The sequence below is a fragment of the Solea solea genome, chromosome 20 (assembly GCF_958295425.1).
Source record: "Solea solea chromosome 20, fSolSol10.1, whole genome shotgun sequence".
Classification (NCBI taxonomy): domain Eukaryota; kingdom Metazoa; phylum Chordata; class Actinopteri; order Pleuronectiformes; family Soleidae; genus Solea; species Solea solea.
In genome coordinates this window covers 5338193-5353224 of record NC_081153.1, presented here as the reverse complement: position 1 = coordinate 5353224, position 15032 = coordinate 5338193, and the positions used below count along the sequence as shown (strand labels likewise).

The 15032-nt window shown below is 42.5% G+C and overlaps 2 protein-coding genes across 7 annotated transcripts in view; both read left to right on the top strand.

The window, feature by feature from the left end:
* Positions 1-3041: 3041 nt before the first annotated feature.
* On the top strand, positions 3042-14708 carry LOC131447847 (protein 4.1-like; the record flags this gene model as incomplete). Its single annotated transcript, XM_058619929.1, has 3 exons — positions 3042-3175; positions 12055-12419; positions 14574-14708. Coding segments are annotated over exons 2-3 (492 nt in total), but the record flags the coding sequence as incomplete, so codon positions are not given.
* Positions 14663-15032, top strand: part of epb41a (erythrocyte membrane protein band 4.1a) — a 47415-nt gene continuing 47045 nt past the window's right edge. For 5 of the 6 annotated variants that reach the window (XM_058618535.1, XM_058618534.1, XM_058618531.1 and 2 more), the window contains exon 1: positions 14750-14909. In XM_058618535.1, coding sequence (XP_058474518.1) covers positions 14856-14909 — 54 coding nt within the window. In that variant the 5' untranslated portion in view covers positions 14750-14855. Of the gene's footprint in view, positions 14910-15032 lie in introns of all 6 variants that reach the window. The other variant, XM_058618536.1, reaches the window with a different exon arrangement.

The window sequence follows — 15032 nt, the reverse complement described above, 5'->3', positions numbered from 1 at the left end:
TGCTCGTGTTAGTTTTGGATCGCGCTGTTCCCTCTGCTCCTCTCCGGGGGGGGGGGGGGGGGGGTAGAGCCTCCACGCCGTGTCTTCACCTCAGCAGACAGTCTGGCTCAGCACCTGCTCCTCACACTGGGGGGAGGGGGCGCCCTCTGTTAGTGATAGTGTGATGGAGAGAGGAGGGGAGGGGAAGGGGGAGGCGGGGCCGTGCGAGGGCAAAGGGCGGCCTTTTGTGTAGTGATGGAAGGGGGGAGTGTGTGAGTGACTGTACAGGGAGCTCTGTGCCGAGCACACCCCTCCCAAAACACAAAAGCTCTCAAAAGTGGCTTAGATATGCCGATTATAAACATGATGACGCTGTATTCATGGAGAACCACGCGATGTAGCTGCGGGTTGAGACTAACTGCTGAAGATTCTCTGGTGGTGTTTTGTTTTCCACTGAATAGAAAAACTCAGAGACGTAGAGAAACGGAGCTGTGCCTCAGTTACTGTACGACCAACATGTTCACCGTTAAAACGCTTATTAACACATTTAGGTTTGAAATACAGTCGTACATTTAAGTCGTACTTTCTGCATACGCTTGTTATCCAAACATGTCCATGTGGGGACCTTTATGGACAAACGCGACGACGCCGACAGTTTGAGTCGACGTGGACCATAAACACTTTCCCCTTCAAGTCGGTCATGTTTTGGTCAAAAGAGGCAACGAGGAAGACGAGCATCAATCAACAGCAGGACATTAGGGTTATGGACAGTAGGACATTAGGGTTATGGATAGTAGGACTTAGGGGTTATGGACAGTAGGACATTAGGGTTATAGACAGTAGGATTTAGGGGTTATGGACAGTAGGATTTAGGGGTTATGGACTGTAGGACATTGGGGTTATGGACAATAGGACTTAGGGGTTATGGACAGTAGGACATTAGGGTTATAGACAGTAGGACTTAGGGGTTATGGACAGTAGGACATTAGGGTTATAGACAGTAGGACTTAGGGGTTATGGACAGTAGAACATTGGGGTTATGGACAATAGGACTTAGGGGTTATGGACAATAGGACTTAGGGGTTATGGACAATAGGAGTTAGGGGTTATGGACAGTAAGACTTAGGGGTTATGGACAGTAGGACATTGGGGTTATGGACAGTAGGACATAGGAGTTATGTGAAGAGGTCCACTGATACAGAAACAAAGAGACAAGGAAGAAGACAATGATCACCATGGACAGTAGGACATAGGGGTTATGGACAGTAGGACATTGAGGTTATGGACAGTAGGATATTGGGGTTATGGACAGTAGGACATTGGGGTTATGGACAGTAGGACATAGGAGTTATGTGAAGAGGTCCACTGATACAGAAACAAAGAGACAAGGAAGAAGACAATGATCACCATGGACAGTAGGACATAGGGGTTATGGACAGTAGGACATTGAGGTTATGGACAGTAGGATATTGGGGTTATGGACAGTAGGACATTGGGGTTATGGACAGTAGGACATTGAGGTTATGGACAGTAGGACATTGGGGTTATGGACAGTAGGACATTGAGGTTATGGACAGTAGGATATTGGGGTTATGGACAGTAGGACATTGAGGTTATGGACAGTAGGATATTGGGGTTATGGACAGTAGGACATTGAGGTTATGGACAGTAGGACATTGGGGTTATGGACAGTAGGACATTGAGGTTATGGACAGTAGGATATTGGGGTTATGGACAGTAGGACATGTGTGCATGAAGAAAACATTTCCAGAAACTATGTTGTATTTATGGAGATTTTACGCTCACTTTTACTGGGATCTTCAACACAAAAACATGGAGAACTTTCTCAAAACGACAAAGAAAAACGATTATTCACGTTTCCTTGCATGTGAATATTTGCCTCAGGAAACAACTGCAGAGAAGAGAAACCTGTTTATACCAGCGTGTCTTCAGGTGTGTTAGTACGGAGGCAGATTACGTCTACACACGCGCATCTGCACGCAGGTCGTACTGTATGTGTATGAAAATAACACACTGGCTGTTTGTCGTGTTTGTGTGAGAGTGTTATTCATGTTCTCACACTCAGCTCATCACCTGTTGTCTTGTAGCTGACATCCACAGCACCTTTATTACATTATTGTTGTCCCTTATCCTCCGTGTTATTAGTGTTCATTGTTAAAATGTTGTTGTTGCCAGATCTCGTCACACAGAAGCCTCTTTCACAGGCACTTGTGTGGACGTGTGACTACTACACTGTTATGTAAGATGGTGTTGGGTGATTGTAGTCAATAGTCATTCTCATATAAAAAGAAAATGTATTATTACATAAAAACACAGAGCTGAGGCTCTTGTCGGTGTATTTGAATTCAAATAAATCCATTCTCCATCTTTTCTCGCTCATGCACTGTTTTGCAATCGCTGTGTAAAAAATGGAGGCATTGATTTTCTTTTTCTTTTTTTATGGCACAGGGAACCTTGGTTACTGATTGTGGAGGTTTGCCACGAGCAGCAGCTTTGAGGGCTGTGATTGGACGAGGCTGCTGCCTCCACTGCTCCCATTGGTCACTGCCACAAAATACACTTGCCTTATTACATACAAGGCTCCACCCTGCTGTACAAAGAAGGGGGAGCCAAGGGGGAGGAAGGGAGGACGCCTGAACCCTACGTGTTGTCTTACAGGCTGCGTATGTTCAGCCTTGCTGGTTTTTCAATTCAACTTTATTGTTGTCTGGAATATATATGGAAGAGGATAAGGGCCACATGTAAAAAAAAAGAGAAAGAAATAAAAAATTTTAAATGGCATGAATTCTGAGATTAAAGTAAGAATTTGGAAAATCTAAAAAACTTTTTTCAAACAGATAGCGTTTGAAGATAAATGTGGCAAAAAGTACCTCAAACATATATATTTTGTTTCCAAAAATGTGCACACAATCCTCTTCAGTACCTTTACACGCTTTTGCGCCAGCATCATTGCGCACACGACGCAGCCACCGTCACTGCGCCTCCGCTGTCTGCCTGTCAGACCGCGCTGAGGGCACACGGATCCCCGCACGCTCTCCGTTTTGCTCCTGGTACCTAAACACATTGTTAACGTTCGGCCGCCGGAGCTCGCGCTCATCAATGACTGTGTGAGCGGCGGAGAGCGGACAATTATCTGACCCTTGTTTCTTCCGCTGCATGATTTGAGGTGGAGCAGGTGAGTGACTGAATGAAAGAGTGAAAGAGTGAATGAGTGAGTGAGTCACACGTGAAACTGTGTCCACTGGTGTTGACACTTTCACATTCAGCGCCATTTGCAGACAGGTACACCTACCGCCCCTTTATTGTCCCCGCTGGATTCTTCTTTTTTATTATTACTAGTGATATTAGTAGTAGTAGTAGGCTTGTTATTATCATTATTATCATCATTTTTCTTCTTCTTCTTCTTATTGTTGTTGTTGTGGAATAAATGGCTCAGGAAAATCCACATTTTGAGTGTTTACATGAGTAAAAATAGCTGTGATGATGAGAGACAGAGCAGATCTTCTCTGTAAACAGCGCCACTTTGTGTATTTTTTGATCATATTATGGTCGAATAATCGGTCGCAGAATCCTCTGTCAATATTAGCAATGATTAGCACCGTCTTCATGTCTACAGCTGTTGTGTCATCATCATCCACGGCCAGCAGGCTCTAGTCTGTCTGTGTGTGTGTGGACATTTGATTTTCTTACCTCTTTTTGGACCTGACACTGACTTTATCAGCACCTGCAGTCCTCATGAGAACCTAGACCTGGTCCTAATTGGACAGAACATTCTCTCTGAGGCTCTGTAAGGTTTAAGGTCTATGTCTATGTGTTATAATAATAGTGTATATGTCTTTTTAAATCCAAACTTATAACGTATTCATTCAGAGAGGCTTTTAATACCCAGTATCATGGTTCTTGTGTGTTTATAATTGGTACTTTCACGCTTTGATTTATGTTTCATGAATTTGTTTTTTACCGTCTGTTTTTTAATGCTGTGTGTCTGTCGTGCTTTTATTTTGTAAAGCATTTGGCCACCTGTGGGCTATATAAATAAAGTATGTTACATTACATTACATACAGTTTTGCCTCGGGCGTCCATTCATAATCTGGGGTTTCATGATGGCAGCAGATTCATATTTTTTCACTCCCTCTAAGGTCCTTTCAGGACACTTCCCTTTACTGTAGTTGTAGTGGCTCTAGCAGCTCATCGTCATCAGTCATTGCTCTTTTTGTCTTTTTTTCCCTTGTGGTGATGTTGTGTGACACGTGTCATGTGTCCCCCTGAGGTGAGCGGGAAAGTGATCTGATGTGATTCTTCCTCCCGACTGAGCACAGAGATATGACGCAGATGTGAACTGAACGGCAGCATCTTTGACCCGATCGTAGACTAGCGAGTATCAAAAAGGTCCAGTATGTGACATTCATTATGTTTATGGGAAGTAAGTTCCTGTGGGTGTATAATCGCTTTAAAAAAGCAAGGCCCTGGCATGACACAGGCCGCCATGTTTCTACGGCAGCCCAAATGGACAAACCATCCAGAATTAGTATATTTTAAAAAGATTGACATTAGAGTTGTTCCGATTCCGATACCAGTATCGGAAATGCCTCCGATACTGCCAAAAATGTGGGCATCGGTATCGGCGAGTACTGGAGTCCATGCACCGATCCGATACCACGTAATGTATTAGAGCTCTGTTAGCTCTGACGCGGTTCTTCATCGCCGCTCTTGAAACAGTTGCGCTGTGCTGTTTTAGAGATGTGAAGAAGAACTGATCACCCGACACCTGTAGACAAGGAGCTAACGTTAGCTCATCATGTCTGCGGTTTGGCAGTATTTACCAGTTAGCTCCATTGGCGTTGTTAGCTGCGCTAGCTTCGTTAGCGCGCCTACAGTCAAACTGGAGCGGCCCGTTTATTAAACGAAAAGAACAGCACTACAACTAACCAGCGTACTTGTGTCCTGCGTATGTATGCCTTTTTTTTTTTAAAGTTTAGCGTTACTTCAGAGACTCATTTTATCTGGAGTCATGTAAAAAAGATGTCACACGCGTCCTTTCCCGGTCAGTCGTCATGGAAACATGAAGCTCTGCCAGTGCTGCGTTGTTTGGACCAGAGTCAAAACAAACGTACAAGCTGAAAAACGAAATAACATATCACTGGTAAAAATAAATGGTGTCCATTTGCTGTATTCATAATCATATCACAGTCATGCAGGCTGGTTAACCCGCTGTCACTTTTCATCCCAAACTGTGATATATGTGCAAAAACATTTAAACCTTTAAAAACATGATATTAAGCCTAGAAGTACATCATACTGTCTGAAGTAATCACCTTATGCTCCAGCAGAGGGTGCTGTGAGCAGAGGGTGCTGTGAGTTTAGAGAATGAGTTTACAACGAGATAATGGTGGAGAAAGCTACGTTAATAGATGCCCCATCCACCTGCAATACCTAGACTTTATGCACTTTGTTCTCTTGGAAGGACGTTTTGTTTTCGTCAGTTAGACAGATGTTATAGCACTATATTGATTTTCACAGAGTCGTTGTATTGTAGCGATAATATTGGTATCGTGGACCATGTATCGTATATCGTATTGTGAGACAAACTAATCTAAAAGGCGGCTCACGGGAGTAACATTGACGGCAAAGTAACAAATTGACCAACTCACCTGTTTGCTTCACTTGAACAAACATGCAGAGCAACAAAAGTTAAACCTCAGGTGACTTATAGTTAAAAGTCAGTCAGTCATCATCTACCGCTTTATCCTCCACCAGAGGGTCGCAGGGGGTGCTGTGCCAATCTCAGCTACATCGGGCGATAGGCGGGGTAAACCCTGGACAGTTCGCCAGTCCATCGCAGGGCCACACACACATAGAGACAAACAACCATTCACTGTCACACTCACACCTATGGTCAATTTAGGGTGTCCAATTTACCTAATCCCCACATTGCATGTTTTTGGACCGTGGGAGGAAGCCAGAGAACCCAGAGAAAACCCACACAAACACGGGGAGAACATGCAAACTCCATTCAGAAAGGCCCTTGTTTCACACTGAATCTTTTAAATTCATGTGTTGTTTTCCATGAAAATGCTGCTTCGGTGCTGCAGGAGTAGATGTTTGGTACCTGCTGTGCTACCTCTCTCTGCCACTCCTTCTTCATGGCTATATTTATCTCTCTCCCCTCCTGATTTACTTGTGAACGTGTTCGTCGTTTGTTCTTTCTGGTCTTTCTGGTCTCAGGAAAAAAAAAACACCTGTTCACCTCTTGTCTTGTCAACTTGAATAAACATTGACATAAAAGATGTAGAGGAAGAAGAAACAATGACGTAATAATAACTGGAAAGTAAAGGAAAAAATAGTGACTTATTCTTACCTGCAGTTAAAACCACAGTGTGAAGGAATTAGTGACATCTCATGATGAGACTCTAGATTCAGGGAACTATGGTTGCTGTAGAAACATGGCCGCACAAGATGGCTGCCTTCGTAAAGCAAGACCCTTGTCTAAAGGACACGAGTGGATATTAACCCTTAGGTTCGCCTTCAAAAAAGTTACGTTAACACACTTAGAGCACCAAAATGTGTTCATAAAAAATTTATAGTTTAAATTTTTTAACGTTTTAAACCAACATCAGTCCTTTCCTTATCATATATTAACAATTTCTTTGAATTTTCAACCCCAAAGATTTTGTCATGATGCATCAAAAATAGTGATTTGAACGGGTTTCAATGTGCACATTTTTGTACTTAGGTGTGTTAGTGTGAGTATTTTAATTAACGTTGTTTACAATAGACTAAAAAATAAATAAGAAATACATCTTCAACTTTGGTTTATTCGTGACCAAAAATCTATATTACATTTTAAATATTCCAATATATATTTTAATGAAGAAACCTGTTTTTTTTTTTTATTCTTTATGTACAGGAAACAATTCTTAAACGGAGAAACATTTAATACACTTTGAGGCAAAATATTGAAAATAACGATAATCTTCATACGTTTAACCTTTGTTATATCGATAATGAAGAATATTATATCACTGCGTCTAATGTTACAGCATTATTGCTCAGCCTTACTTGCAGAACTGACTCAAAAGTCAATTTGCGATCACTTGAAGGAGCTCAAACATCTCCAGTTCGTCTTCTGTGACATTTGCACAGTTTACAAACACATTGTTAATTTTTTTTTTAGTTTTCACAGCATCTTAAATGTGATTATTTCATCACCGTCTCTGATTCCATGTCTTTACCCTTCGGGTGTCGTTGGCAGAATGACCCTTCACTGCCCTCTTGCCCCCGCACAGATTCTGTGATATGTGGTTTTTTTTCCCTTTAAATATAATTAAATATGCGCCTTCATGTGGGTCAGGCCAATTCTCACTCTCTGGGTAGTTGTCGGAAAAACTTGTGCTAGCAGAGCAGCTGTGTGTGTCCGTGTGTCCAGCAGTGACTGACCGACATCCGGCTTCCTCTGCACAGCAGCACACAGCAGCTTTTAATCCCACACAGGGCCCCGATTAAATTTAAAGCCGCTTTCGAATCCTTAAGCTCACTTTCAGCACAACTGACACAAGACACCACGTAGTCACAAACACAAAATATGCTAAAGTGTGGTTTTTTTTGTTGCATTCCACTCTTAAACTTTTGAACCAGTTCTCAACCTGAACCTTCAAACTGCTCAGGCATGATTTTTGGTTTTTCTATCACAAATGCCAATCTTTTAGAAATCGGGGCAGTGTATGATAATATTAGTGCTGGACAATGAATAATTTACTAAATATGAAACAGCACATTTTAGCAAATTGCAAAATTGGTGATTTAACCTTTAGAACTCAGAGAATTAAGGCTGCTTTTACTCTTACCAAGTTTAAACTTATATGATTGTTATTATACAGTTATATAAGCAGCTGTTTTCTGCTGAGGACAGATGATTGAGAAAGGATAAATAATATTATATTCAGGTTTGCACACTGTATACAGTCATGGCACATGCCAGATGTTCATGTAGCAGCTGGGTAAGTCTGTGACCTTTGACCTCATAGCAGCTCAATGGGGAAATAACATTCTGACCTGTAGAGAATCGTGCAGAGTGAAGCAGCAGAGCTGTGTGTTCTGTTTGGACGGTAAAAAATTACAAATGATTTGTGTTCAGCATCAGCAGAATCTACTCTATGTGAATGTCTTCACACTGTCAATGGATTTATGGTATGGAGTGATGATGTATAGAAGATGATTATTTATGATGTTGGGTAATAATAATAATACATTTTATTTGTAGGTGCCTTTCAAGGTCACTTCAAAATAAACAGACAAAAGTTAAGATAAAGTTACTTTTTTAACAAGATTGGGCTTCTTTCACCTGTCCTCATCATTCATCCGTCCTAGTCATTCACCTGTCCTCATCATTCACCTGTCCTCACCATTCACCTGTCCTCGTCGTTCACCTGCCCTCTTCGTTCACCTGTCCTCGTCGTTCACCTGCCCTCTTCGTTCACCTGCCCTCTTCGTTCACCTGTTCCCATTGTTCACCTGTCCTCGTCGTTCACCAGTCCTCGCCATTCACCTGTCCTCGTCGTTCACCTGTCCTCGTAATTTTAAGGTTATGATATTGTTTTTAAATCAGTGTGATATTTACTTCTGAAGCATAAACATCTCATTCCGCTGACGAGCAAACCTCCAGCTCAGAGCGGTGCTGCTTGGTGCTGGAGTGAAAAGCTGCAGACGCTGGTGTTATCTGTGACACCTGCTTCAAACTGCTGCTCAGAAACATACGGCCACTCAACAATCAGCCACAGGAATGTGAACCACTTTTTGTGTGTGTGTGAGCTGTGGATTTAAAAAAAAAGAAAGAAGCACACCTGGAGCTGTGGAGCCCACGTGTTCACTTTCCCCTGCCCTGTCAGCACTAATGCCGCTGTGCCAGCATCCACGCTGCACCACAGGCTGCCAGTAGCTTTTGGAACTTCACGTGGCGGCAAGCTGTCCACCCCTCAACCTGCCAGCTCACCTGAAAGTGTTGTCATAGGAGACAAATGGTGAAAAAGTGCTTTGAGAAACTTACTTTACACCCTGTCACCTTTTCACGACAGCGTTTGCTCTGGAGCAGATTGTTAAAGTTTCTTAAACCCCTGAAATATCATGAAGACATAAGTCCAGTCTTCTTGGTAATTGATGAGACGGTGTGTCCAAACTGTTCATTTGATTTTCAAAATAAAATTAAAAATTAAAAAACAAAAAGAGATATCAAGCATTTGGTCCAGTTTTGATTTTTTGTCCATCTAACGCAAGTTACGTGACTTATGCAGTAAAGTTTACAGAAAGTTTGATGACACTACACTGTATTATGGTGAAGTCACTGAATGTTTTTTGATATCATTTTTTGGGTGTTGCACTTTGTAGACGGTCCCTTTACTCCGGGCCCTCACTGTTGACTGCACATAGAGATCAATGGAGTTTCTCCAGCTTGATAGAAGGCTCTTTTTCATAAAAACGATGTTGTAGCTTGTTGTCCACGTTTCTATTATTCAAAATATGCCTCACATGTGTTTCACTAATGTTTTGTTTAAATGTTATTGATCGCAGAAGTTCCAATCTGTGATGATCAGGTCACGTAACTTGCGTCAGATAGAAAAAACACAAAACTGGACGAAACAGGAAACGCTCGTTTTTGAAAAACAAATGGAAGGAATGATGCACAGATTGACTGGGTTCACTTTAGGACAACGATAGGTTATGTCGAACAAGGACAATCACAGAATAAACCAAGTCACACTGTACTGTACACACACACACACACACACTTCGATCTGTGATGATCTGTAGGTATGCAGTCATTGTCTTGTTAGAAGCTGAACCTGAAGGTCTGAAGTTCAAAGCCCCATGGATTCAAAGACGTCTATCTTGTAGAACCAGAACCAGAACCTGAAAACCCCACGGATCTCGATTGCGTGCCCAATTGTCCACTTTATAACTACTTATTAAACTCATTTGTGTTTCACTGACACAAGTGGAAGCTTTTTGTTGTTGTAGTAATGTCAGAGTCCCTGTTGTTGCAGAACCTTTTCTTCTTTTTTGTTGTTGAAATAATAGAGCAGCTCAGGACACAATTGACTGTTGTCTGTTTGTCTAATTTCACCTCTGACTGACCATCTGTTGTCATGCTGTCCATGCATCACTCAGACAAACAGTCAGACGTGAGACAAAACTTTCTGTTCCTGCTTGAGTGTAAACGAGATGTCAGTGAAGATAATTTAGCTCTTAAAACTCAAATATGACTACTTCTGGATCCGGGATCCAAACTGGATGAATTCTGTTTTTCCTCTTAGCTTATTATTTTTGCATCCATCTGTAATTTCTTTCTACGATACTTTAACCGTTTAACACCTAAGCCTCAAAATGTCCCAGGGACAGAAAATGTCCTGTGAGTTAAGTTCTTTTGCCCATTTTTCCCAGAATGTCTTCCAGTATTTGGCAGTTCTTTACAATTTACTGCATGTTAAAATAGGGTTTTAACAATTTATTAACTGTAGTTGTACACAAACACCAGATTGTGTGTGTTAATTTTGAAATTTGAACAGTGTAACACATATTTAAAACAACATTTGTTTGAGTCTTAACCATATATGACTTTGACGTGCAACTTCTCAGCTTTCAGAAACTGTTGGAATTTTTACGATAGCACAAACCGTGTTATCGCGCAATTACGGTAATGCAACGTGCGCTGCCTTGCGCGAACGTGCCGTCTTCTGTGCGCTTTTTTTACGGTTTTAATTGTCATGAGAAACTTGGACCTTTGTGTTGGTCTTCAGGTTGTTTATAACACAATTTATAAAACTGAGTACACTGCCTTGTGGGATCCCACAATCAATTTCCCTCACAAAAGACATTGTCCCACCCAGATAAAACTAATTCAATTATGTGTGAGATCATTTTGATGTCATCACATGACATCATTGTTACAAAGGCTCTACAGCCCGTGTATTAATCATATGGACAGTAGGTTAATTAGAAGATCAGCGGTTCAGTGTCCGCTCCTCATGTCCAAGTGTCCTCCTGAACCTTAAATTACCCAGATGGATCTGCCATTAGTGTGTGAGTGGGACATGATAAAGGAGCTCTATTTATATCCACGAGTGACTGTGACTCAGAGTGTAAAGTGCGTCGAGTAGTTGTTAAGACGAGAAGAGAGCTTTTGAAAATCCGGTTCACTTCTATGTTATCTTTACTCGGGGCATGGTTTTTCATTTAAATTTTTGTTTGAATGGAATTGTTTAACTTTACAGAATCGAAGGAATAAATACTTTTAATATTTGAACTTGAGAATAATTTCAACCGGTGTGGCCTCTTTTGAAAAAGACACCACAAAACACTTGACCTTAATCAAACTTGAAGGAGAAATACGATATTTGCACAAGCTACAAGATACAGTAACGATTCAGCAGTTACAGGGGGGGAAAAAAAGCTGCTTATTGTTGCATAGATTTTCCCCACGCTGCCGTCTCGCTTTTCCTTAATCTTCCCCGCTGACGTGGTTGTTGTTGCCGCGGCAACAAGATGTCCGACTGATGTGGTGTTCCAGGTGCCAGCTGATGCAGCTGATGCAGCTCGTGCCGCCACCCACCTTTGCTGCTGCTGCTGTGATGTAGTGAGTGACTGTGTGCAGCAGGCGTGAGGCTGTAAATATCATCAGTCTGCTGCTGCTGCTGCTGCAGGGTGAGGGGCCGCGATGAAGAACAAATGACTCTGACACACAGAAAACATGATGCATGTGTGAGACCAGCGAGAGTCACAGCGGGCTCAGGTGATAAATGTTGCCATCAGCACCTCGTCTCACTGAGACACTGGTGTTTAACCCTGTGGCAGTAAAGACACGAGGGAGACACTGAAGTGTGAATATCTGGCTTGTGCAGCTCAGGCTGCCGTTTAAAGGTACAATAGGCAGGATTTTTTGAAAAAAATATATAATTGCGGGCAAAGGTCCTCCTCATATGTGATCTCTCGCTGTTTTTATAATAGAGAACTGTTTCTTTCTTCTTTCTCCTCAACTTGATCCTGTCCTCTTACCTCCACAGCCGTTGCCATGACAACAGACGAGGCAGAGAGTCACCAGAAGAAGCCGAGGCAGCAGGAGGAAGCCGGCCAGGACGCCCGGCCGCCCTCACCAGAGGAGGAGCAGCAGCAGCCGCAGCAGCAGCCGCAGCAGCAGCCGCAGCCGCAGCTCAGGCCTCGCAACCGCAACTCTGCCAGCCGCGGCCTCTCGCGCCTCTTCTCCTCCCTCCTGAAGAGGCGCTCGCAGTGTGAGAGCGAGGGGGGCGAGAGGGAGGACAAGCAGGACGAAGAGGAGGCCAAAGCGCCCATCGCCGACCCGGAGCCTGAACTGAGGACGGAGGGCGAGGTGGCCCTGGATCAGCACTCAGTAAGCAGTGCTGAGGCTCAGGTCAGCCTGTATGCTCTGTATCTGTGGGCAAAAGCACTTTATCTGGTTTCCTTTCTAATGTTCTACGCTGTATATACGCTAAAAATCTGGCAGTGAGCTTTTTCTTCTGGGTTCAATCCCTGGATGAGCCCGTATTGATGAGCCCCCCCCCCCCCAAAAAAAGGATAATTTAAAGCAGGGGTGTCAAACTCAAATACAGAGTGGGCCAAAATTTAAAACTGAACAAAGCCGCGGGCCAAGGTTGAACAAATTAACCTTTTAATAGGGACCCAAACAAGTTTTGCATTGAATATTGAACAAGCAAGGCTTATAAAACTTTATAGTGACATGCAAAATCGAGTTTCAAATAATAATAATAGTAATTAAAAAATATCAATGGCATATCAAATAAAATTTAAATAAAAATTGAATGCATCCTAAATACAGGATATGCGGTAGATAATGGATGGATAAAAATTGAATGCCTCTTTTCTATTTGCAGCCTTCTGAGGTAAATATCAAAATAAACTTTTTCCACAGGCTAATAATACATTTGAAAATAAAATAACAATAATGAATGAATCAAACATTCAAGCCTTGAAGTAGCAAGAGAAAGTGCATGAAAAAAACGTTAATTATTGCTCAGTTTGCTACACTGATTTGTTTTAACACTGAATATGGAACAAGCAACGCTTATATAACTTAATAGTGAAAAAACTACTTTCAAAAAAAACGAAAAAACATCAATGGCATATTAAATAAAATTTAGATAAAAAATTGAATGCCTCTTTTCTATTTGCAGACTTCTGAGGTAAATATCAACATTAACTTTTTCCACATGCTAATAAATTTGAAAATAAAATAACAATGAATAAATCAACCATTCAGGCCTTTTTACTGCTCAGTTTGCAGTTGGCGGTGCCGCTGTATAATACCGGCGGGCCAGCTCTAATGTTAATTTGATATTGCCTCAAGGGCCAAATGAAATTACACGGCGGGCCAAATTTGGCCCGCGGGCCAGAGTTTGACACCCATGATTTAAAGTCACGTTGCTCTCTGGTGCCACAAGGCGAGAAGGCAAAAATGGAGAAGGAGCGATGCCTGCAGAGCAGAGCACACCGGGCTCCGCACCTGGTGCAGTAAAGCCCGGGACACACCGCCAAGATGGTCAGCGTGAATTCTCATGTGTGGAGGCAAAAAAGAAATTGCTTTTGCACACACACACACACACACACATGGCACGTACAGTATAAAGCTGTCTGTGAGGCTGCTGTCGATGCTGCTCAGTGCCTGCACACACCAGCACCAGCTGACCCTCGAGACCGTGTGTCCCCGGCTTAAAACTCACTCTCATCTGTTCTCTGTTCATTGACTAAACCTCAGCACAGTTTAATATACACACAAAGAAAAGTGCATGATGTTTTTGAAATGTGGTTTTATGAGGCACTCAAACACTGATACAGACAACTTTAAACTTTGACTTCAAGTAAGTGTAGTAGGGTTTTCTTACATCCAGCAGCTCCCTGCGCTCTCTGGAGGAGAGAGGCAGACACGTGCTCAGGGGAAATAGGCATCAGGAAAAACTGATTTAACCACCTATTGACACCATTTAGTTGGCAGCCTTTTTTCCAACAGGAAACTGAAGTTTGTGTGATGCTGCCTCAAATTATAACAGACCAGGAACTCCAGCGTGTGACACTTATTTTCCTCAATGGACTTTGTGGCAGGAAAGTGAAGCGTTAGAGAAAAACAAACTTCTGTTTCCTGTTGGAAAAGGTTTTTTTTATGGAGAGCAAGATCACAAACATATTCTTATGATAGAATTATACTCAAAGGTGCTACTTTTGATTGTTACTCCAGTAAAAATCACAACAAATGTATGCTGGAAACAAAGTCTTCATAGTTTCTTGGTTTATCTCTCCAAGATGCTTACACATGCATTACCCAGAATTCTCCCACGACAGTGAAATATGTGGCTCTGAAAGGTCAGGTGTGTGTGTGTGTGTGTAATAACAGCTGATGAATTTAAACTAAAAATAACCATGTTGCTTCCGTCCCTGTCGCGTATGAAGGCGCTGGAGGAACAAACACAGCGTTTACCTGATCCCAGATTATTATTGCAAACCGCTGCGTAATCTGTGTGATTGTGACGTGTGATTGCACTGTCTCCGTCAGGCTGTCCAGGTAGAGAGGAAAGAAGCCGAGGAGCAGGAGGAGGAGGAGGAGGAGGAGGAGGAGGAAGAGGAGGAGGAGGAGGAACAAGAGAAGGATAAGGAGGAAGGAGAAGAGGCTATCCTGGAGAACGTGGAGGACAAGGAGAAGGAGGGGGAGAGGGAGGAGAAGGAGGAGAAGGAGGAGAAGGAGTCGGGTCCTGAAGGAGGCGGTGAGGTGGAGAAGAAGGAGAAAATCACAGAGGAGGAGGCCAAAGCTCCCAAAGCACCACGTCGACCCAAGACCATGCAGATCAAAGTCACCCTGCTGGACGACACTCTGTTTGAGTGTGAGCTGGACGTAAGAGCACTCTTCACTGAAGTTAACTTAACTTAACAAATCCTCTACTTCTTCTTCTTCTTCTACTTTTACTTTTGGATATTCACTTTATACAAATACAAATGTATATAAGTGATAAACTAC